Source organism: Nilaparvata lugens, chromosome 9 (assembly GCF_014356525.2).
Source record: "Nilaparvata lugens isolate BPH chromosome 9, ASM1435652v1, whole genome shotgun sequence".
Taxonomy (NCBI): domain Eukaryota; kingdom Metazoa; phylum Arthropoda; class Insecta; order Hemiptera; family Delphacidae; genus Nilaparvata; species Nilaparvata lugens.
Genome location: NC_052512.1, coordinates 25,074,263 through 25,090,297, shown reverse-complemented (window position 1 = coordinate 25,090,297; position 16,035 = coordinate 25,074,263). Strand labels below are relative to the sequence as shown.

The 16,035-nt window shown below is 34.3% G+C and overlaps 1 protein-coding gene across 3 annotated transcripts in view; it reads left to right on the top strand.

The window, feature by feature from the left end:
- The window catches only part of LOC111050922 (DENN domain-containing protein Crag), a 136,478-nt gene that overhangs the window by 10,210 nt on the left and 110,233 nt on the right, over positions 1 to 16,035 (top strand). For all 3 annotated transcript variants that reach the window (XM_039435679.1, XM_039435678.1, XM_039435677.1), the window contains exons 3-6: positions 4,918 to 5,161; positions 6,837 to 6,906; positions 11,962 to 12,134; positions 15,271 to 15,500. In XM_039435679.1, coding sequence (XP_039291613.1) covers positions 4,918 to 5,161; positions 6,837 to 6,906; positions 11,962 to 12,134; positions 15,271 to 15,500 — 717 coding nt within the window. The remainder of the gene's footprint in view (positions 1 to 4,917; positions 5,162 to 6,836; positions 6,907 to 11,961; positions 12,135 to 15,270; positions 15,501 to 16,035) is intronic.

Genomic DNA, 16,035 nt, shown 5'->3' with positions numbered 1-16,035 from the left:
AATCCTATCTTCAAAGTAGATGATTATATTATAGTGATATCGGAGTATGGAGGAAATTCCTTTTCCTTTCATATTATCCTTAAAATGAAAGATTTTTCAATTCAATTTATTAAAAACACACAAAACAAAATTACAAAGATTTACGAAACAAATAAAACACAATAAAATGTTACAAATATAAAAAACCATGGGCTTAGTGTTTGGGTGTGTTGGAGAAGAGAAAAAAAGAGAGGAAGATACCTAGCCAACTATGGTTTCCCATGTAATAGGCAGGCAAAGAAGAGAAGAGAAGTAATGAGGAAAAAAGGAAGGGAGAAATGGGGGAAGGAAGAAAACAGAGGAATAGGTACTCAAAATAAAGGTAAGCGAGTCCACTGAAAAATGAAAAAAAAATGCTGGAGCAGAAATCTCGAGTCATATATCTAAATGGAAGAAGAAATTACTGTATGTCCAGTTTTTTATATCCAGTTTAATTTTTCCGCTGATCTTATTGTCCATGAGAAAGTGATTCGGAATGAGGTTTATTATTTTAGTACCTATGTAAATTAATTGCCTCCTTATACATTCAATATTAGTGTTATAGATTATATATTTGTTAGCAGTGGCCCTTAGATTATAATAATTAAGAGTAGAGTTTATTGTGAGAGGAAAACCGGATCTATATTTTATCAAGTACTCAATTACGGTTTTTATGTATAATTGACGTATAGTCATGACCTCAAAATCACTAAAAACCATATCCGTTGGATAGAGCCTGGGTTTGTTTAATATAGTTTTAATTATCAGTTTTTGTGCTACAAATAATTCAGCAATATGACAGTTGAAACAGCCTCCCCAAACAACTATGCCATACTGCAGAATTGACTTGACTAGAGCATGATACATCATTTTCAGGTGGTTCTTATTAAGAATTCTGTTAACTTGGTAAAATTTAAAGGATAAATATCTAATTTTTCTACATATGTATTTAATATGAACATCCCATTTAAGGTTTTCATCAATTATAATTCCCAAATACTTAGTATTATTGACTTTTTTAATGGTGGGACAATCACAATTACCCAAGTTTAAATTGCACTGAGAATGGAGTCTCAAATCTTGATTCTCGTTAGGCTGCCCTACTCTATTTGCAGAGAAAGTAATGTAATTAGTTTTTTCAATATTTAAACTTAAGGTATTCTTATCTAACCACTTCTTAATTAAAAGCATATTATTTTCAGCTATAGTATGAACTTCATTCCATGAATTTCCGTGAAAAATAGCTGCAGTATCATCTGCAAAGGATATCACAGTTGAGTTTAGAAGTCTTAATTTAAAAAGTCATTTACATAGAGTATGAAAAGGATGGGAGAAAGTACAGTACCTTGAGGAAGACCATAAGAAGTTAAGTTAGTTACACTAGATTGATCATTTATGGTTAGGGACTGGGTTCTATTACTCAGATAGCTTTTGAACAATTTAAGCGAGACTCCTCTGAAACCATAGGACTCTAGTTTATTGAACAAAGTATTATGAGGTATTGTATCAAAAGCTTTGCGTATATCCAGGAAGACCGCAATAGTTTTCTTATTGGAGTTTATTTTATCAGATAAAGTATTGATGAATTTTATTAGAGCGTCAGATGTACTTTTACTATTTTGGAAACCGAATTGGTTCTTGTTTATTATTTTGTTAAGATTCAAGAAAGAAACAACTCTTGACTTTATTAGTTTCTCCATTATTTTAGCAAGGTTGCTGATAAGACTAATCGGTCTATAATTACAGGGATTAGTCGGGTCACCTTGTTTGAATAGAGGTTTTATTTTGGCTGATTTGAGGTGCTCGGGAAAATATCCCTCCTCAAAGCATCTATTAAAAATGAAAGCGAGAGGTTGAGATATAAAATTGGCTATTTTCTTCAGCGTAATATTACCTAGACCATCAATACCAGGACTGCAGTTGTTCTTTAGATTTTTAATAGTTGCCTCAACTTCAACTGGGCACGTTGGTCTCATAAAAAACGTATTATCGATCTGTATTGCAGGATATCGATCACCAGTATTATCAGGGATATTGATAGTTTGAGCTTGTAATTTACCCACATTTGTGAAATAATTGTTGAGGGAGTGAGCATCAAGTTCAGTACTCTTTTCCTTGATACTGGCCTCACCTATAACCTCGTTTATGCACTTCCACAACTTCATGCTGTTGTTATTACAATTTTCAATTTTCCCTTTATAGTAGACTTCCTTTACATGATTTATGATCTTATTCAAACCATTACGATAAGCCTTATATTCATTCTTTAAGATATTGTTATTAGGATCTCTTCTGAGTCTAGAATGCATTTTGTCCCGCGTGATTATTGATCTTATGATGCCTTCAGATATCCAGGGCTTCAGGGGACGAAGTCTGTTAGGTATCACTTTTACCTTCTTGCATTGATTGATGAGACTGGTCAAAAGATCGACAAATTTATCCATAATAGTGTCAATGCTTCCATTCACGGTATAGATTTCTCCCCAATCTTCATTCCTTATGCGTTCCAATAGTGCATGATAGTTGGTTCTAGTTAATTTGTTTATCAATACGTTTCTATTATCCTTATTGATAGGGACCTTCACCAAGTTCAGTACAACCGCGTAGTGGTCAGTTATGGTTGTCCTAAATATAACTCCTTTAGTGAACATAGAATGGTTCCCTGAATTTTTATAAAAAATGTGGTCAATGCAAGAATTTGTTGTGGTTGTTACTCGGGTATCACCATTTATGTAAGACTTATAGCCATTACTATTGAAAATATGCATATAATCTTGAACAGGAACACTAGTTGAATGTGTATTTATATTCATGTCTCCCGCCACACATACATTTATTCCATTAGGAATTTTACTGATTTCATTACTCAGACTATTAAGAAAATTATCAATATTTTGATTACTTGGTGATCTATAAACCCCAATCACCTTCACAATAAAATCATCAATTCTTAAGTCAGCACTAACTACATTGGCATCAGAGATATCGAGTGAAACTTCATTGAATCCTATGCAATCTTTTATGTACATGCATAATCCATCACATTTATTCTGTTTAGTGTACTTATTTGATGTGCTAGTTTTCAATTTACAAACAATGTCGCCGTCATCATCATCACATCGTCTTCGTCGTCGAAGATGGATTCTTTCGAACACGAACAATTTAACAATTTATTAGAAGGCTTTTAAATCAAAAATCTTAGGCCGGTTACAGAGCTTGACCGACCGTCAGTGCGTACGTCAGTCGCGCTTCTCTTTTCCATAGATATTCCATGTATCCGTACAGAGCAGGACTGACGGCAGGCATCAGTCAAGCTCGTGCGCATCCGTTCCATCGGTCGACTGACGCGCTATCGAAACAAATAGAAGCTTTCAGAGCTGTACTGATCAGTAGCCCAATCGCAAAAAAACCAATGTGCTGACACCTCTGCCCGACAATCAGCTGATATTGAATTGAATAGCATAATGAATGAATTCAATTAATAGTGTCATATCTGAATTCAGAGTTTTTCTATACATTTCTTCAACAATCATTTCTAAATTTTTTATTGGAAAAATCATATATTATTAATATTATCTACATTTATTTGATCCGTAGCTTAAAGTAACTGCAAGTATGCCCAATGGTGATACAAGCTTGAAATAACTCATCAAAATTTCTGATTGACATTCTGAGGTACTGTAGTTCAAAAATGTATCTTCACCCCAAGCAATGATGTATATAATGGTACTAAATTCCCTTTGAAATGCTCTTTGAATTCGCTTTTTGGGCGACCATCGGGTGAACTTGATATCTACGTCTTTTAATCTTTCGTTTACGAAGATAATAAGCTGCAATTAAACAATCTGTAAAGGCGTCCATTTTGTGAGTTAGAAAAACTGATGTATGGTCAGGATGGTGCATAATAATACGCACTGACGGTCGGTCGAGCTCTGAATGTGTAAAACTGATTCATCGATGCGTACGGTCAGGATGGTACATAGGCACTGACGGTCGGTCAAGCTCTGTAACCGGCCTTATAGTTATGTCTAGCAGAGAGAAATATGCTCAGTCCAGAACTGCTCCCAAATTCTATAAACATCTACAAAAATGTCCAAAATATTATTCATTTATTTATTAAAAAATGACAAAAACACATAATCATTAAATGATTGGAAATGGAAAAACAGGTTTATATAGTGAGGTTCACGTTATAATGGCAGTGTTTGATTTGCTATGGTATTGCTATCCTTGTCTATCATTCTACAAAGCGGATAGCGCTACCTCTTTCTCGATATGCTCTGATGTCAGATCTTCTTTTAACAAGGTAGAATTAATAATAAATCAACAAAATAGTTCATCTTAATTATGAAAATTCATTATTAAATTGAAATACTAAGAAATTGTCAAAAACCACAGATTTATTGATACTTAGAAAGACCGGTTTCGGTTATTACACCATTGAAAATCTCTGATAAACTCCATGCAAAACTTTGCATTATTAGATTATTGAAAAATATAATTTCTTGCTTAATGAAGTATAATTGATTATTTTAAACAAGAATGAACATTTGGTATTACATCAATAAACCTGTATCAGCTACCGTCTATAGAAGGCATTGACAAGACAGATGATCGGCAACGTTCTTCTCCTATCTTTCTCCACTGTCATTATGACGTGGACCTCTCTATAGCCCTTACTATTCCATTCCCGAATTTTTATTGAAAATCAGTCCAAAAGAGGTTATGATTCGTCTGTAATTTCAGATCAAAAAATATAGGTTATATTGAAGTTACCTACCCAAAGATAGGTTATATTTACATTTAACAATACACACATCAAATACATGATTACAAAAGATAATATCAGAATTTAGTGTCTGAATTTGAAGAAATATTATAATAATGTTTTGGTTGCAGTGTGATGTACGAAGGAAAAGAACGCATACTGCCTGACTCGGAGGTAGTGGAGCTGACCCCGGGCGGTCGCCCAGCCAATGTGAACAATTCAGCCGCACGCACCCTGCTCACCTATCGGCGTGCGCACCCGTCTCAGCCCTGCAACGGCCTCGTCGTCACTGACATCTGCGTCATAGTCGCTAGCAAGCAGGAGACCCCTCCTCACGCTTTCTGCATGATCAACAAGAACTTGAACAAGGGAATGGTAAGTTTTCATTATTTTGTTCCAAACATACATGGTTTATAAATAAAAATATAATTCGAGTACCCTTTTAAATTATTTTGCACGACATGTTTCGGCTAGTTCAATTACCATTTTAAACGGCATTACTAGCCGAAACTTGTCGTGCAAAATCATTTAAAAGGGTACTCAGATTTATATTTTTATTTATATCAAAAGTAGCCCTAAAAAAAGACAAGGCATGGTTTGCATTTAGTGAGGTCCACATTATAATGGCAGTGGAGAAACATGGGAGGAAAACATTACCGATTCTCTGACGTTTTTTGCGGATGTTGCCCACATGAGCTTATGAGATGATCAAACGTCCATGCCTATTCTATGGGATTCGAACCCGCAACCAGGTAGCACTAGCAGACTGAAGGGTGCAACACCTTAGTCAACTCGGCTATCTGGCCGGCTATCTATCTGGCCTTGCCACTGCCTTCTATAGAATATAGCTAATGCCGGTATTTCTGATTAACGGTTCAATCTTGTTCAAATTTATAGATTATATTCTATTCGTCAAGAAAATATATTACTTGATTATTGAATGATAAGCTTTCATAATTGACATTGAATTATATGTCAACTATTCATATTTATACATTGTTGAAAAACGGTCTAGCAACGGTGCGGAAGTAGAAAAGGATAGCGCTATCTGCTTTGTCGAATGATGAACAAGATTAGCAACACCAATGTCAATCAATTACTGCCATTACAACGTGGACCTCACTATAATATAATCACCTCCTATAGTATACGTGGCCATCCCTTCTCCGAAACCCTGCCACCAGTAGGAAGGGATGAGATCAAGGCTCTTTCGGCCTTTCCCAACCCAAACGTTAACTAAAGGTAGGCGCACACAGATCGTAATCGGACGAACAGCACGCATCGGACGGATCGGACGATTAGATTTGATGCATTGTTTTCAATTAGAGTGCGCATACCTATCCGCCGGATCTGTGTGTTAAAGTTTGCTAACTTTTTTCCTCTTGTAATTTTTCTGTAAAGTGAACGGTTTTCGTGAAATTTGCAATCAAAAATTAAAAATGACCTCCGATTTGAATATGTAAATAGAATTTTTTTCAATGTATTTTTTTCAATGTACAATAGATCCAAAATAACAACAGGTTGGATCAGATGATTGGTCCGCCGGATAGGTATGCGCACTCCAATTGAAAACAATGCATCAAATCTAATCGTCCGATCCGTCCGATGCGTGCCGTCTGTCCGATGACGATCTGTGTGCGTCTACCTTTAAACGCCACTTCCTGGCAAACATGAAGACGTCCACTAAATCAAGATGGAAGAACTGCGGATTCATCTGATGGAATGGTATCACATTACGAGTGCAGACCAAAAAGTAACATCCTGAAGGTGAAAACTCTCGTGAACAAGAGCTAGTACATCTTTTCGACTATAGTTTAAAAGTGTAACATATTTTTTGTGTATAGACATTTTTGACAAATTGTCCTAGATTTGTCAAAAATTGCGGACAAGTTGTTAGAAAATTGTGCTTAACAGTTGAAAGAAAACTTTAAAAAGAGAAAATAACTTTTAAAAGAAGTATGAGGGGAAAGAGTAACCATCACAACAAGAAAGAGTTTCCAGTAATCATTAAAAGAGGAAATTATAGCTATTTATTGTAATTTGTTTACAGGTTGGATCAGATGTATTCTTGTGCTACAAGAAATCGATGAACAGAGTTAACCATATCACTTACAAACCAGGTAAGATTATTTTCCGTTCAATTTTCTATCAGTTAATAGTCAAATCATATAAATATTGGGCCATTGGTTGAACGAAATGTGTTCGTGAATGACCAATTTTCATCGAAATTAAGAGCTACTACTATAGATAGTGAGGTCCACGTTATAATGGCAGTGAAGAAAGATAGGAGAAAAACGTTGCCAAGTCTCTCCATTTTGCCACTGACTGTACACAGCTGTTACTCAATTCATCCCATTAAATTTAATCTAATAATAATTATCATTTCATTGATGAAATAATCAATTTAATGTCGAATTGATCAAGAAAATATATTTTTTCATAATTTGATTCAAAAATTTGCTTTCATGACAGATCAGATTTTCATTTTTATACAAACCTGAAATGGCGGCCAATTTAAAAAGCTGTGATACAACAATCTGAATTTCAAAACAACAGAAATTGAGTTATTTGGTAGGTATTCCATTCCAATCTCCTTTAAAAATAATAGAAATCCTATTTAAAAATAATTAATTTTAATGGATTAATTCTGAAATAACTTTTCAATATTATTTATACTGGTACGAGTAGGTCTAACCTATACGGGTAGGCTAACTGAAGCATGGATGAAGTCTAGGATGGTTAGTGTTATCAACTTTTAAAATGTCATTTCAGGTATTTTAATTTGTGTTTCTCATACGGTAATGTTTAAAAATTATTTCATTTTTTCAAAAATACATTTTAAATCAATTGTACGACTTGTGTACTCATGTATTTTGATAGAATGAAGAAAAAAATGGCGGCTGAGAATATGGTTTGTTCAGTTTTTTACAGTCACTGTCAAAAGTAAATCTAAAATATTCTGGCAAATAGACAACATTGCAAAGCGAGAGAGAGAGAGAGATAGTGCTATATGTTTTGTTGTATGATAGAAAAGGACAGTAACAGTATTGTCAATCGTACACTGCCATTATAATGTGAACCTCACTATAGTAGTGATCGATAAAGTGTTTAAAAAAATGAGTTTTATTAAAAATTATGAGTAAACGTCATGTTTTTGTGTATGTATAACATTCATAAATAAAACAACCAGCGTTTTACTCTGCACATTGTAAGTCTCGTTGAAATAAACATATTATTGATACCGTATCCATTTAGCCTATTAGGTTTAATACATTACAATAATGGAAAGAAAAAAAGCGCTAGCCTAAAACATTTAAGAGCCGGTTTCCGAGCTCGGGATTCAGCTCTTAAAGTTCTATACTTTTAACAGATGGAGTCATAAAATTGGCTTTCCGAAACGGGGTCGTAGTCCTGGTCTTTAAAATTAATCACAAAATAAAATAAAGAGAAAATAGTGTAAAGTGTAATTCAGGAATGTTTCATTTCGCCAAGGAAAAACATTTCCAATTATAGAAATGAGAAAATAAAGATTATCATAAAACTGTGACTACGCCCCGTTTCGGAAAGCCAATTTTCTGACTACACCTGTTTAAAGTCTAGAACTTAGCTAAATCCCGTGCTCAGAAACCGGCCTTTATCTTCCTCAATTTTGTACGTCAAATTCTAGAAAGTGGGGTAATATCATCTCATTAACATTCTCACTTCGCAAGACTAGATTGCTGTCATGAACTCAATGGATATAACGGATTCAACTAATTGAATATAATGGATTCAACTAATATATTATTCGTATGCTCAATCCGCTTTTCAATTTGGCATACGGGCTTGGGGGGGGAGCTTTGAATGCGCATTTCACAAAACTTTTCAATATTCAAAAACATCTTTTAAACTAATCTAGGCAAACCCAGACTTTTTCCAACAAAATGTTTATTCAGGGAGTTCAAGGTTTTAACAGTTCGACAACTTTTCATAAAAAAATTGGTACTATATATTATAAAAAATAAAAATTTATTTGAACCTCGAGAATCTCTTTTGGGCTTGCGCCCCGCGCGAGACATTTTCCAATTTGTCAGAATGGACTTGAATGTGTGTAGGAGACAGTTTTCTTATATTTCCAATAAATTAATAAAACCACATTCTCTTAAATTCTTGAAAAAACAAACATAAACCAAAGGCTTAGATCAGACATAGATACTTGATAATAGCAAATAAAATCGAGGAAAAATTGTTTTAAATAAATTTATTTTCGTCTACTCCATGGTTGCAGTTGACTTACCTACCTCTTACCTTTCTCTTCTTCTTCATTCTCCTTCTTCTTCGTGTTCTTTTTTCTTCTTGGCCTTTTCCGTCTTTTCTCCTTCCGTTCCTTTATTTTTAGTATCCTCTTTATTATTAAGTACTAGCTTTTATTCTGTATTTTTTCAAGAAATTTGTTTTGGATCATTTTTGTTAAATATTTTTGAAAAACATTTATATTGCAACTCACACCTGCGCACAGGGTTTCTTTGCAGGTGTAGATTCTTATATATTTATATTTTTTTTTGTCTTGAAAGTGTTGTATATTTTTCTGAGAATCAATAAATTTGAATTTGAATATAATTAAAGTTATAATAGTGAATTTCACTATGCTCTACTATCAACATTAGCTGAATTATAAGAGAATTGCATGTACTGTAGACATAATTGAAAAAATCACTTTTCTTATTATGGGCTATTCATTCAAATTAATAAGGCCCATGTTATAAGAGCGCTGATAACGCCGCGCCAATGACGCGAGAAACAGGGCGTTGAATGTCCATGTTATACATGGCGCTATCAACGCGGCGCTAAATACGCAACGTTAACGCGTATCCAAGCTAAACACAGCGCCGTTAGCGCGTTGTCTGCACGGGGTAAATGAACTTTTCAGTATCAAACATAGCAAACGGATGGTAGTGAACGGTGAAGAGTAGTTTTTTTATACAATTCAATTTATTTGACATTTGAACAAAAATATAGACATTTCAATAAGAGAAGCATATTATAACCTAGATTTCAAATCAATCACAAGTAAAATCAGAAATGAATGAATAAATGAATTTATTCATTTTCCAGAAACAAAATACAAAAAAAAGCTTTAACACTAACCGAAACATAGTCAGCACTGACGTAAACCGAAACATCCGGTCTCACAGACCGGGTCTTGCTTGAAGTGTTGTATTTCATTTTTTTCCACTAAATATGAATTTAAATATTTTTCAAAGGTAAATTTTATAATTATAGTGAAGTAATAGTATTGATTTCATTTGTAAATTGAATGATGGAAGGATAGAAAATAAATTTGAAAACATTGAAACTTGTAATAAATATATAATTTTGGATGTAAGAAAACACACAATAGAAAAATCGATAAAGATAGACTATCATTCACCACTCAGAGTAATGTATCATTGAAAATATCATTTAGAGATATTTCATCAACATTTGCTTTATAGCTAAACTAAAAGGTAATCAACTATGATAATATTTCTTTTCATTGTTATAAAGTTAAAAAGAAACTTCTTTGAGCAATTAATGTTCTCAGCCTTCATCTTCTGAGACTTCATCATAAAGCATTCTATTGATTCGAGTTCCAAAGTCTGGGGCTTGTATATTCACACGTCGAGAGGTTGATGGCTCATCCATTGTCATCAATTTTACTGAATAACTATTTTATTAATAACAAAAAATAGTTTATCAAATAGAAAATTTCCATAAAACTCCAAAATAATGAAACGCAAAACATGACAAGAAAAATTAAATGATCAGAATATCCGTAAATCAAAACATCCGGTATTCTAGACCGGTAAAGAACAAACGTTATCCGAAAGATCCGGTATCTGAGACCGGTACGTTTTTAATTGTTTGACGTTTTCTCGATAACCGTGAGTTACAGACTGATGAGCATTGTTGGAGAATGTTGAGGAATAGCTGGGGGAAAGGTATTGGATGGGCCAGCAATGTCTGACTTACAGTGTTGCCACTACCGAAAAACTAATTTTTCCTCCGGTCTCACAGACCGGTGTTTCGGTCAGAGTAAAATCAATAAAACAGAATGAAACATGAATAATAACAAAACAATACAAAAACTCAAACCTCAATATACTATTAAGTTTATTGAGATATTTATCCTTTCAATTATTTTGTTATGATGGCTAGCCAGCAAGGAAAACCTTTTTGCTTGGAGTGCTTATTACTTCATTTAATTATTTAAATGTATGGAAAATCCGTAAAAAACGAAATAAAGATTGAGAAGAAAAATAAAATTAGTAGAATACTGTTCGTATCAAAGAAAAAGTTCTCTAATCATACAATCCTCCATGCGTCTTTTTCTTTCTAGCCTACTCACAATTAAATGTTGTAACCTGTATTTGGAACAAAATTTATTAATTTTGAACCAACATTAAAACAGTGATGTGGAATTTAATTTTTATATTATTCAGAAGCAAAAGCAGTTCATGAAAGTTTTTTCCAATACATTTAATGTTCATATGAAATATATTATAGAATTTCTGTTTATTTCGTGGGGGCGGCAAATAATCACAGTAGTTGTCAATTTCATTTGTTGATTTTACCTCTTTATTAAGTATATAATAGATTTCCTCTATTACTATCACGTAATTTGGAGTTCACAAAACTTGAATAATCATAGACTACTATTGCGCGTCAACAGCGCTGTGTATAACTTGGTTCAGCGTTGCTAGCACGGCAGGTTGCGTTAGCAACGATCAACGCCGGGCTGACGCTTACTCGACGCCGTTGATAACGCTTCAATAATTTGCACTATGGGAGTTCCATTGCACTGTTAACCCGACGCTAACGTGACGCTAAAACCGCCGCGTTATCAGCGCTCGTATAACATGGGTCTAAAAACAATATAAAACTTGTAGAACCCTTTTATTTTAACTTGAAAATGGCCAAAGTAGATCAAAACTAGTCGTTAAAATGTTTTAATAAAAGGGTACTACAAGTTTTATATTGTTTTTATAATTGAAAAATTATTAAATTGTACTAATAAATTTGTTTGTGATTTTTATTAGCTTGTCTCTTTCATTTAAAAATGTTCAACTATCACAATTCGGAGAGAAAAGTTAATCCTGTTGTATCTTTCCTAAACATTGATTTGATTTTGTAATTGAAAAGTGTGATTGTTGTAGACATCCTAGTGCGCTACCCGTTGGAGGACCGTTCCAACTTTCCGTTCCCCATTTCGGTTCCGCTGTTCTGCCTGCCGGTGGGTGCCTCTCTGGAATGCTGGCCCCGTGTGGCGCAACAACCCGCCGCTGTATTCTCCACGTTTGTGCTTACTGTATCCGATGCCGCTGAAAAGGTATTGCAAAATTCATTTCAATTATTTGAGCTACTTTTGCAATTCTACCATCCACCTATCTTCAAAGCCGTTCACATTAGTCAAGTTTATTTGAATTGAAGTTTTGTGTAAAACGAATGTATTGATGTAGACAAGCCCTACATGGATACTAATCATGTGAACACGGTTGCCAAGGTGACTGTTTTAGCAACGAACGTTTACAAGTAAATAACTAGTTGGAGTTGTATGAGATATGTTCAAAGATGATTTATTTTATTTTTATCTTGTTCAATATTGTAAACTTTTAAAAATAAAGTGCTCATTACAAAAGCACATTTACAACAGTATTTTGCAAACTTGGAGCCAAGTTTACAAGAATCAAAACTTGAATCCACTATACCAATGTAGATTCCTCTTAAAGTTGTGTTGATTCATATATATGTTGTACATGTTAGACTTTTGGATTCAATTTGAATCCAACCTAAAAATTGGAAAATTATTTAAAAACAGTTGTCAGTCAATGTAGAATGTATAAAAACAACAAAATAGAAGTATGAAGCAAGCAAAGTAAGAAGATAACTTTAAGATTAATTACATTTCTTACTTTACCTAACCTAACCTTTTGGGGTTATTAAAACTTGAATTCATGTTTTCAAAATCGCCCATTCATCTCAAACATTGAAGAAATCTTGACGAATGTCAAAGAAACTTGTCCAATGTAAACCCTACTTTAAACAAAACCGCTTTTAGCATTTAGAAAATTTTATATTTCTAGATAAAAAACTTAACATTGACGAACATATTATACGGTACATCAATGAAAAAACGATTGTTTAGATAAAAATTTCTAGAGACCAATAGAAATTAGACCTGCTCTACGATATAACTAAGCTACTTGATATTAGATCCCGTTATTCGTACGAGAAGGAATATTAAAAAAAAATCATTTCATCGAAACAAATTTAAATTCTTCCAATCCTTAAACCCTGTAACGTTTTCAGCACTATTGTAATATCGGGTATGATATTCAACAGATCTGTGGGTTATTCAGTAATTTGAGAAAGTTGAAATTTAGCACAATTTGGCAACGTTGATATTTTGTCAAGTGAAGGGCCAAGTCTCAACTCGTTTAATTATCATAGGTGCGAACAGAACGACTAAGGCTCAACTGCCACTTACGCGACTCAGGTCGAGAAGAGACTCGACTCTAATCGAGAACATGTGTTTCTAAATGGTGGCACTCAGATCAGTCGATTCTAGTCTCCGTGACGTCACCATTTGGAAACACATGCTCTCGACTAGAGTCGAGTCTCTTCTCGACTGAGTCGCGTAAGTGTGAGTTGAGCCTAAGTAGTGGTGAAGATCGATGCCTCTAAATAGTTCTGGGCCATGCCTCTCAATCATATGATATTGTAATAATGATTTTTGAATGTCAATGCAATAAATAAATAAACATCTGATAAAAATATTTGAAGTCATTTATATATATATATATTATATATATATATATATTATATATATATATATATATTATATATATATATATATATATATATATATGTAGGTCGATAGCAAACTGAAATCTACATATCGACCTGGCCAAGGCTGACGTTCATAGGCTTTCTGTGGTTCAGGCAGGTCTAAGGTTCTTTAGGCTCTGAGGATAGTGTCATTTGCGGACTTTAGCGATCACTGCCGACAACTCTTCTGGTGTCTTGAAATTCTAACAGTACACAGTCAATGCATACTGTGCTCGCTGTTGTCAGTACATTAAGAAAAACCTGGATCAGCTGCAAATAAGGTGTGATGTACATGGCTACATTACCAGGCACTCCATCAAGCTGGAGATAACACGTAGCAGACAAGCAGCAACCTGCAACAACTTCCCAACACAGGCCATTAAATTCTTTAATAGTCTTCCTAATGATACTCAGGACTCACAGTACTCGAAGTTCTACCATAGATAAACGATAACATAAGTAGATATCCCATGGTATAGGGCGTTTATGTCGTAACTTTCACTGTTATCTCAAGCCGATAGTTCACTTAGTTCTTTCCCATGCAGCTGTGTGACGGTTGTAGTCTCTCAAATTGTGCCATTCATACACTCTCACCACAACAAAACAGTGAAAATTGATAATAATCGACAGTAATCGGCTTGAGATAACAGTAAAAGTTGCGACATAAACGCCCTATACCATGGGATATCTACTTACGCTATTGTTTCTCTATGGTTCTACGCAGCTGTCTGCTGTAAACTCATAGAAAGGCCACTTTACTCTCTTCGGCAGTTGAGTGAGGAGAATCTATTCTAACACCTCCACAGCTTGAATAAAAATGCAGACTAATTTTATTGTAATCAACTGGAAAACACTGACATTACCTATGTGGAAACCCCAGCACTTGGCAACGACTTCAAGTATTCAAGTCAAGTAAGCATACCCTCAGTATATGAAACATCACGAGCAAACATCAAACGCATCCTTTAGAGATCCTACTATTATATTAAGCGAGCAATTTCTATATGTATGTATATATTTATATGGTTATATGGGTATGTATTTATATCCAATGGATCTCGAAAACGGCTCTAACGATTTTAATAAAATTTCAAATTAGCAACATAGTAGGTTTATGATATAAAAATTCGATTGCACTAGGTCTCATCTCTGGGAAAACTCGCTGAACGACATTAAAAGGATAATTCTTCCTTAGGAAAACAGCTGAGACTTTCGTCGTCTGTCAATAACAGAAGATACGTGTGCCTGTGTGGGAGATCAGCTGTGTAATCAATTAGCTTGCCGTATCTCGCGAGAAATCTAGAAATTTTAATTGACTCGATCAAAATAATCTGATTTGTTGACATGAGATGGTATATACAAAGTTAATCATTATTTAAAGTTCTAAGTGATTAGTGAGTGTTATTTTGTTATTCAATTTGGTATGTAAACAATCTAAATTAGAACTTTTATGTTTTCAAATATTTTGACTGAAAATTTGACCTGAATTCAAGTGTATGGAACATAACATACTTTTTGTAATATTTATAGTGTATAAATCAAAATTCGGGAAAGACACAGTTTTGGGCTGTGCCTGTTAGTCGAGCGAGGCTCGGTGCCCCGATATTTATCATAAAGCACAAACTGTTTGGTTGCAGGTGTACGGATCAGCTGTGACGTTCTACGAGCGCTATCCCACCGAACGTGTTACCGAAGAGCAGAAGGCCGAACTGGATCCGGGAGGGGTGGGGGGTGATGACGTCACCTACCATGTCAACAAGTGCATTTGTCTGTTGTCGCATTGGCCGTTCTTCGATACTTTCGAAAAGTTCCTGCTGTTCCTCTACAAGATGTCGCTGAACAGTCTTCAGCCGGTGCCAATCGAGAGGTGAATTCAGAAACTTTATTGATTTATTTTATATATTGAAAATCACAATATCATTCTCAACTCATGAATGATTGGAAAAGAAACAACAGACTCAAAGCCCAAAACTGTTCCTTTCCCAAATTTGAATGGAATTGTCCAAAAATAGGTTATTAAGACCGTTATTATTCACTATTAAGACCGTTATGCTCAATAACAGTTGAACCAAGTACAAATTAATCCAGAATTATTTTGTCACCGACCCCAAATGGGGTTAGAATCAAGAGATCTCTAAATTCTAAAGGGCGAGTCATGGGACTTTATTAAACATCAAACTTTAGCATTCTATTAAACTTGTAAAATTTTATTAAATGAATTAAACTAATTTAAATTTGGACAATAACAAAAATAATCTATATCGGTTCATTGCACATTCTAAAAATTCAAGATGACTGCATGTAAGATTTTGCTAACTGCTTATCTGTTTTCGAACTGTTCACGAAGGTAGCGTGGACTTTACTCATTTCTCAATTCCAAATTTATGATACTAGGGACTCGG